At 34.8% G+C, this 17225-nt stretch overlaps 3 protein-coding genes and 1 long non-coding RNA gene across 8 annotated transcripts; 1 reads left to right on the forward strand and 3 right to left on the reverse strand.

Moving 5' to 3' along the window:
• Positions 1–1113: 1113 nt before the first annotated feature.
• LOC105169574 (uncharacterized) lies at positions 1114–9366 on the reverse strand. Of its 3 annotated transcripts, XR_016066727.1 has the most exons (7): positions 8922–9366; positions 8320–8716; positions 7702–7774; positions 6347–6392; positions 5277–5363; positions 4317–4396; positions 1114–1424 (listed from the first exon to the last, which is right to left on the reverse strand). XR_016066727.1 is itself a non-coding variant. In XM_088883400.1 (6 exons), exons 2-6 carry the CDS (start codon positions 8433–8435, stop codon positions 1420–1422), a joined length of 327 nt encoding a protein of 108 aa, XP_088739526.1. In that variant the 5' UTR covers positions 8436–8716; positions 8922–9365; the 3' UTR covers positions 1114–1419. The 3 variants fall into 3 exon arrangements, 2 of the variants coding, with proteins under 2 accessions (XP_088739526.1, XP_088739520.1); XM_088883400.1 differs by lacking the exon at positions 4317–4396 and having other exon boundaries at positions 8922–9365; XM_088883394.1 differs by lacking the exons at positions 1114–1424; positions 4317–4396 and adding an exon at positions 4953–5157.
• A 398-nt stretch (positions 9367–9764) lies between these two features.
• LOC148789521 (uncharacterized) lies at positions 9765–10248 on the reverse strand. The gene is made up of 2 exons (XR_016064092.1): positions 10144–10248; positions 9765–10047 (listed from the first exon to the last, which is right to left on the reverse strand). It is a non-coding gene; the product is annotated as an uncharacterized LOC148789521 (long non-coding RNA).
• Positions 10249–10327: 79 nt separating this feature from the next.
• On the forward strand, positions 10328–12971 carry MIA40 (Cox19-like CHCH family protein). 3 transcript variants are annotated; one of them, XM_011090013.3, is made up of 3 exons: positions 10328–10515; positions 11589–11750; positions 12227–12971. In XM_011090013.3, the coding sequence occupies exons 2-3, from the start codon at positions 11701–11703 to the stop codon at positions 12681–12683; spliced, it is 507 nt and encodes a 168-aa protein (XP_011088315.1). In that variant the 5' UTR covers positions 10328–10515; positions 11589–11700; the 3' UTR covers positions 12684–12971. The 3 variants fall into 3 exon arrangements, with proteins under 3 accessions (XP_011088315.1, XP_011088322.1, XP_020547569.1); XM_011090020.3 differs by lacking the exon at positions 11589–11750 and having other exon boundaries at positions 10331–10515; XM_020691910.2 differs by lacking the exon at positions 10328–10515 and having other exon boundaries at positions 11590–11728.
• Positions 12972–14384: 1413 nt separating this feature from the next.
• LOC105170180 (U-box domain-containing protein 24-like) lies at positions 14385–17115 on the reverse strand. Its single transcript, XM_088883300.1, has 3 exons — positions 16408–17115; positions 16013–16313; positions 14385–15838 (listed from the first exon to the last, which is right to left on the reverse strand). Exons 1-3 carry the CDS (start codon positions 17113–17115, stop codon positions 14385–14387), a joined length of 2463 nt encoding a protein of 820 aa, XP_088739426.1.
• Between the last annotated feature and the right edge of the window lie 110 nt (positions 17116–17225).

Genomic DNA, 17225 nt, shown 5'->3' on the forward strand with positions numbered 1-17225 from the left:
TTGCCTTAGCTAACGATATGATTCAACATATTTTTGCAGATTCTGCAGCTCAATAGATATCCTATTTTATGAGGTCTACTGACAATACGTAGTTTTTTTTCCTCACCCGTCAGTAAAATAGAATTCACATTTTGAGAATATATAAATACAAATTAAGAACGTAGATGACGTGTGAACTAATTGTAATAGTTTCATTTTGTGGTGTTTTATGTGAATATATATATATATATATATATATATATATTTATAATCTTGCAGATGAGAAGTTAACTGTGTTTGTTGTAAAGATGAGATTACGTATGTGTATTCAACAAGAATTGTATTATGTGCATATTTATATATATAAATTAGGGTTTACTTTAAGTAAAATATTTAGGGGGGGATACATTTGAGCACCATTAGAGGGTGCTTCAGGGTGTTGTAAGGATAGTGCTAAACAAAGAATAAAAAATTCGTATTGTCACAAAAGTACAATGCTAAAGATGTATTTTTCGAGAGATAGTGTTGTTGAAGAGAGAGATTTAAAAAGCTCATATTTTTTACTACAATTTTCTCTAGTTTCTTACTCTTTGTGAAAATAGATTAACAAAATATACAAATAAAATAATTAGAATATTGAAAATGTATTTTACAAACTTGACACATCAATATGCGTCCAGTACAGACGTGTGCTAGGTAGAGTTGACAAACATATAGATGAAAAAGGAACTCGTATTATTCTACTACAAATTTCTTTACTTTTAATTCACATTAAATAAGATATATAAAACAAAGAAAGCATTAAAGATGTATTTTTCGAATCTCGGATTTGTCCATTCCCCAATGCTGATGGTACTTCAGAACGAATAAACTAAACAAGTTTTTTTAACATTCAATATTGTGAAACATATATAAATCGTACAATTAAAAACTTATGTATTATCTATAATGTTATTTATATTCATACCTTGTAAAAAATAAAAATATTTCTCAATTTTATTAAATTTTCTGTTATTGCCATTCAGTATAAATTAAATATTTCTAAAAAAAATTATGCTTGACAACAATGCACATTTTACTAGTTGGTAGAAATAAGGAAATGTACGAAAGTTAGAAATTTTACTTCTTTGGACATAAAACGAATAACAATCTTTATTGCTTTAGGTATACAAGTACAATCTTTCATATCATATAAAGAATGCTGAAATTCTACAAACAACGAGTGCTAATTTACATTTAAAAAAAAATCTTCTAAAACCCATTAGGCATATTCGGAAGATAATCTGAAACAGGTTCGTCGCTATGAAACAAGTGCAAGATAGGTTCGTCGGGCGAACACTTTTGTTGATATCAACTTCAATGGTGTCATATGATACGCCACTTCGACTGCATCAGTCGATGACCGATAGTAGCTTAAACCATGCTTCCTTTGCTCTAATGTCAACCTGAAGAAAACAAAAGGACGAGTCTTTATGAGTAATACACAACGCAATTGTAGCATAGAATCTATGGTCTATCCATACTTGTTTATTAAACCTCAGGGCGCTAGAGTCTATATTTGATTTTTCAGTTCTATGCTTATCTAAATAACATCGTCTCACTAAGAATAGTACGAAAAACTAAAGGTCGAAATAGGGATTTAAACACTCAACTAAAACTGCTTCACTTTGATTGCTTAAAAAAATGCATTTTAACATCATCTAGAACCAAAGTACTGTATCTCTCTCTTCCCCATTGTCATTTTCTAACAAAAAAGCAACCGTTGTCCCTATCATTCCCTCTACAAATTTTTTTCACCATATTTAAAATTCAAGAAATGACAAAACCATTGGATTTTTCTTTGTACGCTGCAAGAACTCGATGTGTGACTAATTTCTACTGAACCTTCACATTCTCACCATTCTCATTTGGAAGACATAGGATTATGAATTTTGAGACAACTTTAAATGTGTTGGATGCGGGAGACATTAGAGTTGAGGCCTACACGGGAGACCATCCTCCACTATTTTTGTTGATTTATTCTTGATTCATAAATTGTGTTAGGTTCCCATGTTGCTGCCTCAAAACTTTTTGTTTGTCAAAACATTTATGATTCTTGTACAAATTTTACAAAACCACCATATTTGTTCACATTATTGACATCTGGACTTTGTAGGTGCATCACAACAAAATTTGTTGGAATATTGTTATTATACAAAAACAAATTAATTCACTTGTGAACTTAGAAAATAAAATAGCACATACTAAATTGATGAATATTTGTCTAGATGCCAAGTATATTTATTATTATCATAATACCTGTGACTACATATCTTAAAAAGCTTTTTCAACATCTTGACAAGTACAAGCATTAATAATACAAGTCTTTTGTTATCATTTATCACAAGAAAATTAATTATGCACTTCTTTGAAAACCAAAAAATATATTTTACATCAATCCTTTTTTCCAAAAATAGGAAACGACGTGCATCTTAAGTTTTTCAAACAACTAAAAAAAATATTTTAAATCAATTATTAGTTACAAAAATAAAAAGTTTAACACATTTATTAGGAAGTGAAAAATTACGACATTTCATGCATTTTCAAAAAGCAAGTAGATGAATAATGATTAAATACATTCCAAACTTTGTCCATTTATACTTCGTTTTCTTTGAAGAGAAATTAGTACACACTTCATACCGATTTTGAAAACTTCATTGGGTAACAAAAAAACATTTGGTATGAGAGAACAAATCTTTGAGTAAAAAAGAAAACTAAATTGTGGGTAATATAAATAAAATGAAAAAAAGTTCTCCATTTTAATAATAAAAATAAAAAAAGTTCTCTATTTTAATAATAAAAAGGAAAAAAGTTCTCCATTTTAATATTTATTAAGTTACCAAAAGTTTGTGTTCCTTAAAAATCATTTAACAAAATTTGAAATTACAAATATTTACAAAAAATTACACATCTTGGAAGAGAAATTTAAATTTGGCATCTAGACAACCATTCAACATTTTAGCATATAGCATTTTATTTTCAAGGTTCACAAATCAAATAATTCGTTGTTGTATAATATAAACTTTCCAACATATTTTTCTATGATACACCTGCAAAGATGATGATGTTAATAACATAAACGAATGTGGTTTCTGTAAAATCACACAAGGATAATAAATGTATAACAAAAAAAAATTTCGAAACCACCACATGAAGAAAACCCAACTCAATAAATGAATAAGGAATAAGTCCACAAACAGAGAGGAGGTTTGTTCTCCAATTTAAGTCTCAACCCAATGCTTGCATCCTCCACATTTTTTAGCAACCTCAAAATTCAATGATCCCATTATTTCCAAATCAAAATGGTGACAGTGAGGGATTTCCACAGAAATTAGTGCAGTAAACTCGAGTTTTGTAGTATACAAAGTGTAAAATCAATAGTTTCAAACTTTCTCGATTTAAAAATATGGGGAAAAAATCAGGAGAGAAGAATGAATTAGGCACTGGTTACCTTTCGTTAGAAACATGAAGAGAGGAAGATGAAGATACAACTACCATTAGGTTCTAGAATGTCGTCAAAATGCATACTTTTAGCAACCAACGTGTGTTTCAGTTGAGTGTTTAAATCCGAATTAAGCCTTTTGTTTCCAGCACTATGCTTAATGAAACGAAGCCATTTAGTTCGCACATAACTTGCCAACCAATATATTCTAGCCCCTCTGTGTTTCAATAAACGATTATAGATCACCTACCTATACTTACTTATATGCTTGACTTGCATAATCAAATACATTGGATGTTATATTCTAACTAATGCTTCACGTGAAGAACCAAATAAATGCATGTCACATGTATTACTAGAAAATGATATACCAAGTAAGGTGAAACCCTTTTATAATTGTATGCTACATGCGTTGGGCGCAAAGAAATAGCCTCCATAGTACAGTTCAGGCATTCTTTGAAAGGCGTAAGCAACAGAATTATGAAAAAACTAACACACGGAAGAAAAGAACATCGATAAATCATTCAGGCACTCTTTGAAAGGCATAAGCAACAGATACTGCATAAGGAAGAAACCTTTTCGGATGCACATCACAAAAATAATTCTGTGGGTTCATCAACTAGGGGACTAGCAATTGGTTTACGAAGCTTCATCACAGTCGAGTTAAGATCTCTTAAAGTAAAGCTCAAATAGAAGAAACAGAGAGTGGAGGGATGGCACTTAGATTTCAGAGAATCACATTCATGCATCAAGACCCACATAGGTGAAATTGATTGGTATGAAAGATAATACTAGGAAAAGCATATACATTACTTACTGCTCCTAAAATAGATCGCAGATTACGTTACCTACGTACCTTTCCAAAGATTTCAATAAAGACCAAGAGTGGCATGACAATGAAACCCATAGAAAGGGGGCTGCATTAACCATGATCACCTATAGGCGAAATAACCGACATTTTCCGACCACAAAATCATTTCATAGCTATAAATATAATAAATTCAAAAGAAAAGGAGGTCATCACATCCACAAAACTGATAGAAAATAGAGATTTTAAAAACTCTAAAGTTGTCGAAACAAAGCAAAAGCTAGCCAAAAAAGTGAGTTAAAGATTTCTCAATGTGAACTATCCAATTGGTTAGTATAGAGTTACCATGAATTAAGTGAAGTATCATAAATAATCAATTCAGTGAATATAGTATACAACAGAATAACCCAATCAGCCACATAATTCTTCAACCGTTCACTCGTGATAATTACTAAAATCGATTGTCTTCAGATTAGAAACTTTTCCTATATGTTTCCTGAGTAAACAGAAGATAAATCCAGTATTCTATCACGTGCAAAATTCAATCAAATGGGATTATGCCTCTACGGCTCTACATTAAAAGCGGAATGCTTTGTGAAACCAGTTTCTACCTTTATGACCCAATATTAGCATGCCCACATTCTTCCAACAGGTTATGTTTGCATAAAGTAAATCCCTCGCCAGTCACCCAAAGGTCCATTGGAAAAAGTAAATGAATCAGGTGCATATACAAGCACAATTCAGAGTGAAAATAAGTACCTACAAAGACATTGTCTTTTTCTAAACGGTCATTGGAACTAAAGTACTTCAGTATACACCATAAGTGAATCTACAAAGATCTGAAAGATACAAAAAAAAAAATACATACAACATGTCGCAATGCACAAACCTATAAAGAAAAAGGAGAATAATAACATCTTATGTTCCCAGGTAATATCTTGGCAAAGAAGTGTAGTATCAATTAAATAAAACATAAAGAAAGGCACATGCCACAGGATAAGGTATTACCTGCGTAAAGGCTGTATATTTTTGGCAAGTGTAATAAACTTGCTGCTAGGACAAATGGAGAGGCTAAAATTGATACGGACAGGGCACCTGTACAAAAAGTAATTGTTATGCTAGAAGAATCATAACCTCACTGGGTGACACTAACATCCCTATATTATTTCTAAATACGAAGGTTAGGCTTCCTCATAACCAGGAACTTCTATGCAAGAAGCGGCAAAAAGTAAAACATTGCAGTGATCAATTTCAAGAATCTTGAGGAGCCCCCTTCTAGATCTCAAATTGACAGGGCCCAGATCCTGAGGGGGAACATTAAATTATAGTCAATTTGAGTCTGAACCAAACGCTAGAACTGGTATGGGCCAGAAACTACACCGCACAAGATAAGAGAAAGTCATTTACACACAAATGCATTTGTTAAAAAGTCAAATAGATAAAGGAACCTAAGAGAAAGTCATTATACGCAAACGCATTTTTTAAAAATCTAATAGATAAAGGAATTTTGAAACCAACGACACAATAGAGGGGAAAGGACAGCCATTTGCTTGAAGGGATTATATTTGCAAGTCAAATATTCACTATGTCCTAGTGAGTGTTCCACTGTCTTGATAGCAGAGGGTATATCAGAATTACTGTCTAAAATGATGGGTACAATTTTTGGGTGGATAAGTGGCTCAAGAGAGTCTTAAGTAGTGCTACCATCTAGGAGTTGCCTATGGTTCAGAAAGTCGCAGCAAATTGTGTGCCGTCTAAACCTAATTTCTATCACTGTGATGAAATTCATTACGGTATGTAGCTTCTCGTAATTCAGGTGTTTTTCCATGAAACTCATGTATAGAAATCCAAAGGATTCCCCACGAACGTTCCCCAGCTGAGCTATGAACTCAACATTAACAACAGTAAATGGGTGAGATGCCTGGCGTAATCAAAGTCTTGAAGTTTCTACAGTATATAGCTATGAGTATCTAATCAAACAGAATTTACTAAGCAAGCAACTGATGGAGCACCTTCATACTACATCTAATCAGGAACAATGCATGTTACCATTGGAGTACTAGTATAAGAAACCATACCTATAAATGTACGAGGAACAACTCCAGGAAATTCCAAGTGATCATACTGACATGGCCCACAAAAACAAACACAGACAAACAAAAATTAATAGAACACTCCACCAAAACAGTAAATTTTTGTAACCAAGCAAAAGATCTAGCCAACGTGTGTTTCAGTTGAGTGTTTAAATCCGAATTAAGCCTTTTGTTTACAGCACTATGCTTAATGAAACGAAGCCATTTAGTTCGCACATAACTTGCCAACCAATATATTCTAGCCCCTCTGTGTTTCAATAAACGATTATAAATCATCTATACTTATATGCTTGACTTGCATAATCAAATTCATTGGATGTTATATACTAACTAATGCTTCACGTGAAGAACCAAATAAATGCATGTCACATGTATTACTAGAAAATGATATACCAAGTAAGGTGAAACCCTTTTATAATTGTATGCTACATGCGTTGGGCGCAAAGAAATAGCCTCCATAGTACAGTTCTGGCATTCTTTGAAAGGCATAAGCAATAGAATTATGAAAAAACTAACACACGGAAGAAAAGAACATCGATAAATCATTCAGGCATTCTTTGAAAGGCATAAGCAACACATACTGCACAAGGAAGAAACCTTTTTGGATGCACATCACAAAAATAATTCTGTGGGTTCATCAACTAGGGGACTAGCAATTGGTTTACGAAGCTTCATCGCAGTCGAGTTAAGATCTCTTAAAGTAAAGCTCAAATAGAAGAAACAGAGAGTGGAGGGATGGCACTTAGATTTCAGAGAATCACATTTATGCATCAAGACCCACATAAGTGAAATTGATTGATATCAAAGATAATACTAGGAAAAACATATACATTACCTACTGCTCCTAAAATAGATCGCTGATTCCGTTACCTACAGACCTTTCCAAATATTTCAATAAGGACCAAGAGTGGCATGACAATGAAACCCATAGAAAGGGAGCTGCATTAACCATGATCACCTATAGGCGAAATAATAAACGACATTTTCCGACCACAAAATCATTTCATAGCTATAAATATAATAAATTCAAAAGAAAAGGAGGTCACATCCACAAAACTGATAGAAAATAGAGATTTTAAAAACTCTAAAGTTGTCGAGACAAAGCAAAAGCAAGCCAAAAAAGTGAGTTAAAGATTTCTCAATGTGAACTATCCAATTCAATTAGAAAGACAACTACGTGAAAGCAGATTGGGTTCTGGAAAGTCGAAAAAGACAAACAAACAGTATGTGACAACACACTCCTCCATTTATGAAGGGTTAAGATAAGATATAGCATTTTCACACTGTAATTTTACTTTGTTAAAAAATGACAGAACTTAAAACTTAGAAACCAAACTTGCCTGGATGTAAAGCTTCTTCCAAGCACATTCACGCGGCTTTTTAGGTGGCAATAGACCCCACCGCATACAATATCTACAAGCAGCAAATATTTATAAATTTTCTCATTGAAGTTCATAGATGAAAATATATATGTAGACGATTGCAAGTTTCTAGGATGCACAGACCAGACATAGCTGCCCATGGAAAACAGCAGAAAGGGAGTGTCTTATCAGATTGTTCATCAACATACAAGTGCAATACGACCAAGCAGAACATGAAAAAGATGTCACAAGAGAAATAATCATGCATGAAAAAAGCATTAGTAGAAAGGTAAGAAATCCCCTCTGTTGGACCAAGCTCTGTTTTTCTTTTTCTTTTTACTCTTTTTGGTTTGTGGGTGGGGTGGTTGGGGCTGGTGAAAGGGGAGCAGAGGAAAGAGTACTAACAGGCGACGGCACAAGGATTCGTCCTCAGAGGCAAAATTTAGGAATCTACAAACCATTGAGCAAGAAACAAGGAACTGCAGTTCCATTATAAGAAAAGTATAAAGTATGTCAATAAAAAACCACTCAACAGAAAACAACAAACCCCAGGTTGAATCACACACATTGTGCAAAATATTGGACAAATCCAGATACCTCAGAAGAGAGAAATTTGAGGATGTGAAACAACAACTCAGGAGGAATCCGACTGAACATCCCCGACTCAATCCTCCAAGGCAACTGTCTATTCTCAGTGCTACGTTTTCCATCATTTTTATTGTTGCCGCAACTGTATTATTCTTTTTGGGAGGTGATGGTGCAGCTTCAATTTCACTTTCCAGCTCAACCGATGACAAAGATGACGACGATAATGATCTTACAGCCCTCAATAATCCTTCATCGCTAAGTTCACCCTCCTCAATTCTAATTTTCTTTGCTTCTTGTTGCTCATTCTCCTCCTTTTCACTTAGCTCACCCTCTTCAATACGCAACCTCTTTCCATCTCTTTCTTCCTCTCATGCTCATTATCGTCTTCCACTGTCTCCGCCTTTTCCTGAAACACAATACCGCATAGTTACTTGCATGGACAGGCAATTTTTGTCATAAATTTTTTTCCTAAAGAATTGTAATTTTCTAGTGAAGGGAATTCAATCCAATTTCCAAAGGCAACACAAGAATTCACAAGAAGAATAATCAGTTGTACCATATCAAAAATCAAAATCTGAATAACAAAACTGAAAATAAGAAACCGGGGTGACCTCTCTGAATGCCAAGAAGCCAGGAACACAAGATGATGAATTAACGAGTCATTTTTTGAGAAACTCCAGTGAACCCCACCCACGTACTTGAGGACTGCGAAAAAGCAAGAAATTGAGTGAATCTTGGATTGGCAATTTCAGAACCTCAGGGTCCTCTGCCATTGTCACCTTCAATTCTTGAAATCAAGAAATCGATTTATGGAGTTTCTTGTTTGGGTTAATCAGAGACCACCATGTAAAATCTTGAGCGGAAACGATGGAAGGAGAGGGAAGAGTGCTCATTGAAAACTGTAGAGCAAGAATCAAGAAAGAAATTTTCTGTAGTTTTCCGTTCAGTGTTCTTCAGAAGAGGCGAAGTGGAAGTGTCTTCTTCATGGAGATGGTGGAAATCAGAAGAAAAAAGAAAGAGGAGACTGTTCTTATACCGCCCACGAATGTTGTTTCTGATATTTATGCTTATATTCCCTCTTTATTTTTTTGATTAATTCTTTACTTTTTTTACATTTTATTATAAATACTAAACAATTATTATTCATATAATATTTATAGGTAAAAAATATTATACATTTTTTACATATGAAAGTATCAAATATTCAGGACTATTTTAATATTTATATGTTTTTAGAATTGAGATACATGATTTTTGTCCTAAAATATTATTAGTTAATTTGTTTTTTTGTTGAATATATTATGAAACTATATTGTTTATATAAATTATAGTAAATAAGTTTACATGATATTTTTTCCTAAATAATATTAGTTAAGGTATTTTGTATTGAATAATTTTTTAAAATTATTTATGTAAATTACAACAAATAAATTATATAAATTAAAATAAATAAATTTTTAATATTTAATATGTTTATATTTAAATATAAAAACACATAATTAATTTAATTCATATATTAAAACTTATAAAATAAAAAATTCAAAAAAAGAGAAAAAAAAAAAAAGATGTAGAGCTATAGCATCATCGTCTTCGTCAAGCACTCCCCACGCTGCGTGTATCTGCTTCCACCTCGCAAGCTCCCTCACCATTGATCTTTTCACTTATTCGCAACTGAATTGGATTTTCCTATCTCCACGACCAATTTAGGCGGCAACGAGCGTCGTCGCCTACCCGGATCTAGGCACGAGGTGGAATAATTATAAAAGGCCCAACAGTCATTATAATAACAATAATTTATATCAATAAGGGTATAACGAAAATTTAAAAAAATACCGTTAAATAAAACAAATGATTAGAGGAGCGTGTGCAGGATTTTTTTTGCATATATATTTAACACAGGAATTTTTAACTGAATTTTCATAACACATGAAAATTTTAAGAAACCTTTGAAATAAAATATTTATATTATATATTAAAGGAGAGCATCTTTTTGGTATTTTTTTATTTTTAGTATGCTTTTTTTTTTCTACTCACTAATTCTGGGCCCTGCTGAGAATTAAAGAAAATAAGTGCGGGCAGTGAGACGAAACAAACACAAGCCCGCCTAGCGAATCAATGTTCGACCTCCTGCCTCTCTAAAATCACATAGATATTTCTCTTGCTCCAAACTTGACGCATCAGGATCATTGATTGCTTTTGCTCAAGGTACAACATATATAGTTTACTGATTCTCATCAATTGGCTGGAATGCAATGTTGTTTTTCACTTTTTTTTTTTTTTTGGGGGGCGGGTGTTAATGTAGGGATCACATTTTTGCTGGTGAAAATTTATTTAATTGTTAATATCTCTGATGAGCGCAGTAGTGAAATATTGTGCCGATGGGTTTCAGTCCTCATTTAGGAGGGATTATGAGATATTTTGTGCTTTTTATGGAACGGGTCACCAGCTGTTCGATGAATTGTTCATTAGAGGAGTATTTTCAGTAACTTCACATTTGATTTTCGGGTGTCTGCGGATAAATCTTAGTATTGTTTGAAACTGCTGGAAGGGATGAGTAGTTATAATCCATCGGCTGGTGATAAGTTTGATAGAATGAGCTATTTGCTGGATGACTGAGAAGAAAAGAGGGCCATGGAATAAGTCATGTCTTGCTTCGCGATAAGGTGCCATAGCTTGTGAGTTGTGAATCATGGCTTGCAAGTTTACAGTAGAGCTAATTCCCCCTGATAGGAGTTTTACAGAATTTATTTTTCGTAAGACTTGCCTAGTTGCTTGGAAATATCATTATCATAGGTTTGAGATTGACTTAAAATTATATCAGTTGGTTGCTTACTTGTTTTTCGTCGAGCTTCGGCTCATAATCATTTGCATTCCCGATGATGATTTGATTCAGAATTTCATTCCTGGGTGTTGGCTTGCCTAGATTAAATTAGATATCAAAGCGTAGAAGTTGTTTCCACAATATGGAAACTAATGCCCCCAGAAGTTTTCTACATGCTGAAATCAACTTTGTAAAATCAATTTTGGTATTGCCACGCTAGGTCATTGGTATTCACAAATTCCAGTATTTATTTGGGTCCTGGCTAGTAGGTAAATTATATTGTACTGGCAACTAGATTTCACCTAGGTATTTTGAAGTTTGATTTAGTGAATGGAATTTTTCACATTCCCAGTGTTCATATTGCACGAGCACCTCTTTCTGAAACTCAAACCACAAGGAAAACCTATAACCTTCACCTCTTCCTTTGTCCCTGTTAATTAATTCCTGATCATAATAGGTCATAGGTGCTGCCAAGCATCAGCAACATCCTAAGATGGGTTGTGGGGAATTGCTGATTACGAACTGAGGATGTTCAACACTCTTTATGGTGTGGTTGGAAATTTTGTTGGATGCATGAATTACTGACATCATCAAAGGGTAAACTTCAACTTACTGCCTGGTAATATCTTAGATTCTTGTTCAATTCAAGAACAAAGTCTGAACTGACATTTAGAACCGGACCAATTCATTTATTGTTTTTTTTAAGTTTGGCTAGTTTCGGTGCTGTGTTTTGCTGAATCCGGAATTTCAATCAAACGAATCTTTGATTTGGTCAGTAGTCCAGTTACCATCTGTAACCTCTGCTTCTGGATGGAGAAAGTGCAATATCAAATAGATTATGTAGCCAGTTTCTTCTTGAATATTTGGCTAATTGTTCAAAATTAACCGTTTTGGCAAATATTTCTTCCTTCCAAATTTCGTCATCCATCTAATTTGGCCTTTGTGGACACCTAACTAAGTGGTTGGCCGTCTAAATACCAACTTAAACTGCTCATACAGCTTCAGAAGCACCACTGGAGTACATATCTTTTATGATTTTAGCATTCAGATCTCATTTATTTTTGGATGTCATAATGTAAGTCCTTGATCCTTCAGGTTGGTAATGGGGCAAGCACAGAGCGCTGTGGCCGTAGAGGATCAAAGCAGTCCAACAACCTCAACTTCCAATTCAACAGAGAATTCCACACAGCCTTCACTCGATTCTTTAATTGCTGAAGCTGCTGCATACGGTGATGAAGACGACAATGGATCTCTGGAAGCAAAGGCTCAGAAAGCGTTAGAATGCCCTTGCATTGCTCACTTGCGAAGTGGCCCATGTGGCGTCCAGTTCTCTGATGCTTTTGTTTGTTTTCTCAAGAGCACAGCTGAAGAAAAAGGGTCCGACTGCGTGCATCCCTTTGTGGCTCTGCAGAACTGCATAAAAGCAAATCCTGATGCGTTTTCTAATGATATTTTAGAAGATGACGACGTGAAGAAAGAGGAAAAGCCAAGCACAAAGTACACTATCCGACCTCCCCTTTGGTCTGAAGAATCAAAAGCTCCAAAAGGGTAGCCGCTTTTGTTATATCTTCTAGCTAATTTTCTATTGTTTTATGGCATTACAACATGGAAGTTGAATTCTTGGCTAGTAATGCTTTCTTTCACTCATTTGCTCTCTTTGCTAAGCAAATATACTTGAAAAGCCATATTGTTAACAACGGATTGAGCCACTTGAAATTGGTCAGGTTTCTTCCCATCTTTTCGTGGAAATAAGTTGCAGTCAAATGTAAATTACTATACAAGTTATCTTTTCACCCTTGTTTAACATCTTGGAGATGAGGAAATTGACATTTTATTTTCATCAAGGAACAGTTAGATACGTACATACAATCTATTATTATATCTAAATTTCAGATTTATAAGTTGGTATAACAAAAGAAGTCAGTATATAAAATAGGCTAACACGAGGACCAACATCTGAAATACTTAGATCTCCCTATGAACTGTTATATTGAAAATACTTACTAATACTGACAAATATGCAATGTAGTGAACAAGATGGAAAAATCTTTTGAAGTAGCACTTTCATGATGTTTCTACTTTAACAGCCCCAGACGTACGGAAAGATCATCAATTTTGTTATATGTTGAAATCATCTGCAGAGTTTCCTGATCATGTGGTGTTAATTAAAAAAAAAGGTTCTTACTTTGAGGCGATTTATTATTGAGTATTTGAAAAGAAAACCCAGAGAGAGAGAGAGAGAGATGATGTTTATGTATACTCCACCAATAACCACAAATAATTCTTTCATTCTATATAAGTTTCTAGAAAATACAAAAAATTCTCGTGTGATAGAAACGGCAAAAGCTTTTTCCAAAGATTTAGAAAAAAAAAATTAATTCGTTACTTTACTTATATATATATAAATTGCTTAAATTAAATAACTGAAAAAGGATGTGAATGCAATCTATATAGATTGGAAAAATATATATTTGGATTAATTTCATTAATAAAATTCTAAGTCAAACAGCCTAAAGTGATGGAAACATCCTAAGAACAAGCTACATTTCTACTTTAACTAGGAAAAGATTCATGATATGTTTCACATTCTATTGTTTTTTACATTAATTAATTGATTACAGTTAATGATGGTGCTAATTTTCTGTTTGAAGTTTGACAATAATTTTAGTTGAGAGAAGCTTCCATAAAATACGTTGGAGCTGCGTGCATGCTCCTTTTTTATGTCAATACTTTATTTTAGGGTAAAATACATTTTGCCCTCTAAACTGTTGGTTATGTACACCACCAACCAACATCAGCACTACGTACGTACGTGCATGAAAATCCCACAAAATATTATGGAGCAATATGTATTTTTGGGTCGTTGCATGGACCAAAAACTTGGATGCTCAGCTGTTTGATTAAACGGTTGTATAATTAATTTTAAATTATTTTATTATGAGGAAGTTAATTTTTAAAAAAATATGATCATGATATTTAAATTTATAATTAATTATATAAATGTAGATTATAAATAAAATTTAAAATTAATTTAATTTTTAATGTCAATAAAGGAATAAAGATTATTATGGTAATTAATGAAAAATAATTTCAATGGGCTTAAAAGCTAGATGGAATTTTTAATCCATAATATCAAACAATACATAATGATGCTATGGACAGTACAACATATGTTTTTACACATGCAAAGATGAGAAAGTGCCAAAATTGAGTTTAACACAGAAAACATAACAACCAAGAAAGAGTTAAAACCTCAATACTTAGTAGATTGAATTTGAAACTGTTGAAGTTGTGCCAATAGCTTATCTACTCTTGGTTTCAGCATAGGATCACCCTTCTGTGCTACATCAGTGAGCACCACTTGTGCAGATTCACCACACTCTGCTCTGTGACTCTCCACTCTCAACACTCTTTCCAATATATAAAGTTCTTTCTCTTGAGATTTCAAGCTTCCAGACTCGACAACTTTGATAACAAGACGAACCCCCGACGTTTTAATTATGTAATCGCATCCCCTCTCCCAAATTTCATCATGCAAAAGAGTCGAAATGCAATTGAGAACTGCTTCATCTGCACCTCTTTCGTTACCGTCTAGAACTTGAGCTAATGGGGGCATAGCTCCGGCCTTGACCAAGCAAAACGTGCTTTTAGCGGAGCAGTAGCCATCGTGAACTTCACAGAGAGCATCTTCCGGAGGGGGTATGCAGAGCCACTTCATTTTTCGGGACTTACTCAAATGAAATGAGTTTTGTGATAATTGAGCTAAACAAAATGCAGCATTGCTCTTAGCATTTTCTGAGCTGATTGAGAGCAGTTTGAAGAGAACAGGAATTACTCCATTCTCAACAGAATAACGCTGTAGTCTTTTATCAGTAGGAACCGTGAAACGAGTGAGTATACCTGCGATGCTCTCAGCCAACTGCATTGTTGTAGATGTGGGATTCGCATGGATTGAACTCATAACGGAAGCCATCACGTGCATTAAGTTCGATTCCTTTAGTAGATCAGTGATTTTCCCATCACTTATAGGCAAATTGCTAAGTATCCCAAGAGCAGACGCCTTTTCAGAATCTGATGTTGCTGACATGACTATTCTTGCAATGATGTTTATGTTTGTATACCCCAGTTGATCTGTGAGCTCTTCTTTTGCATCTTTAGACAGAGTGTGTACTAATTTGAGGGCACCGCTCCTGATTTTAGCATTCGTATCTGTGAAAAAGGTTACGAGCAGCTGAATGGCTCTGTTTTCCTTCATTCTCTTCCTAACCTTAGATGCATTTGGATGTGCAGCAATGTATATCAGTGCTTCCAAGAGATGATTTTGAATAACTGGACTAGATAGAGTTAAAAGCGAGAGCATCTGATGAGCAACGTCTTGTTTGACGAGTATACACCCAAATTGTGCTACCTTTGCAAGAATTGCTGATGCTGGTTCCCTCAACGTCATCAGCACAGAAGTTACAGTGAAAAGGAGCTGGAAAAGTGATGAAACTATGCCTGAATCGATCAAGACACGGATATTCTGCTTCAAGTTGGATAAACTTTGCAGTGCGTTTAAGGCTGAGAGCTTGGCCTCAAGATTACCCGTGTTGAACATTTCAACGAGGGGTTCAATTGCTCCAGCTTCTCCAATGGTAGCTTTATTCTGGTCGGTGAGCTCCATTCTTGACAGTGCCGTTGCCATTAGAGCCTTACTCATGTCTGAACCTGGAAAGACGACACAAGTTGAAGTAAGAACTCCATTTCAAATTCTTGATCCTTCGTTTTTCTTAATGCTTTTTTGGGCCGAAAGACGTCAAATCCTGTTGGAGGTTCTAAAACCAAAAGCAACTGAATAATCATAAGGAGGAGTGCAAGAGGGAAAAGTGAACTAATAGTTACCTTCCTTTAGGTACTTAATCAGAGGTTTAAAATAACCGGCCTCAGCCATATGAAGAACATGTTGAGTGTTGCTTGATATAGCATTTAGAAGTTCTTTTGCATAACACGAAGCCTCTTCGTCGTCTCCCTTACAAATGGCAACTATAGTAACAATACAACCTTGGATTCTACCCATTCTTCTTCTAAATCCTGCATCTTCCGAGAGACTCAACAAAAGCCCCAGCGCAGCCCTCTGCTCCTCCACGTCCCGTCCCAGCAACTTCACTAGTCCTGATAAAATCTGCCAATCCTTCATCTTTTCCTGCACGCTTTCAAAAAATGCAACTCGTATAACGACTAAAAGTCAAAAATACAAAAGATCAACTCATTTGTACTATCCAGACATTCTAGAGTACCTTGCTTTCGACATTCTTGGTAACAAGATATCTTAGTATATAAATGATGGTCAGTCTTTCGTCTCGTCTACACAAACTCAATCGTTTGCATAAAACCTTGATGAGATCTTCATAGTTAACTGTATCGTTCGAGATCAAACCATCCATGATCAATGAATTCAACCCTATTAGTCCATTCTTAAATTCTTCTGCATTCCCATACTTGATCTGCACCATTGCATCATCAATGCTCAACATAGCATTTCCCTTTTCTGCTTTGTCCTCACTGAAAAATTCTGATTCTCTCTCCGAACTCACATCGAACCTCACGTTCATCATTTCCTTGCACAAGGCCTCCATCTTTTGCTTGGTAGCCATCGGCACCTCACGGCCGGCGAAGAGCACGACTCCTAATGACCTTCCGAGATTCTGAATCAAATACTCTACGTGTTTGGCGGTGGAAGAGTGGATCTTGTCACCGTCCATCACTTTTTTCGCGTGTTTATAATCAGCTTCGAGTGAGTTCATGGCTCTGGCAATGGCGGGCAGGTCTGTTACATCGAGGCTATCCTTCATTTCATCAAGAATCGAAGAGAGTTTCTGGATGAAGACTGAGAATTCTATGGTGGGCTCTGTTTGCATTGAAGATGATGATCTTGAGTTGAGGGTTGAAGAACCAAATTCAGAGGCGCATGAAGAATGTTGCTCTGATGAAGCTGATTCCTCCATGTATTCGAGGCTATCTTGAAACTGGATTAGTAACACCGGAAAGTGATCAAGAAAAGAGTGCTGCTTCTCTGTGTGCCTGTAGATTTTGTACCATAATTGAGGATTTTGGT

Source organism: Sesamum indicum, linkage group LG1, assembly GCF_026168435.1.
Source record: "Sesamum indicum cultivar Baizhima isolate 11 linkage group LG1, ASM2616843v1, whole genome shotgun sequence".
Taxonomy (NCBI): Eukaryota; Viridiplantae; Streptophyta; class Magnoliopsida; order Lamiales; family Pedaliaceae; genus Sesamum; species Sesamum indicum.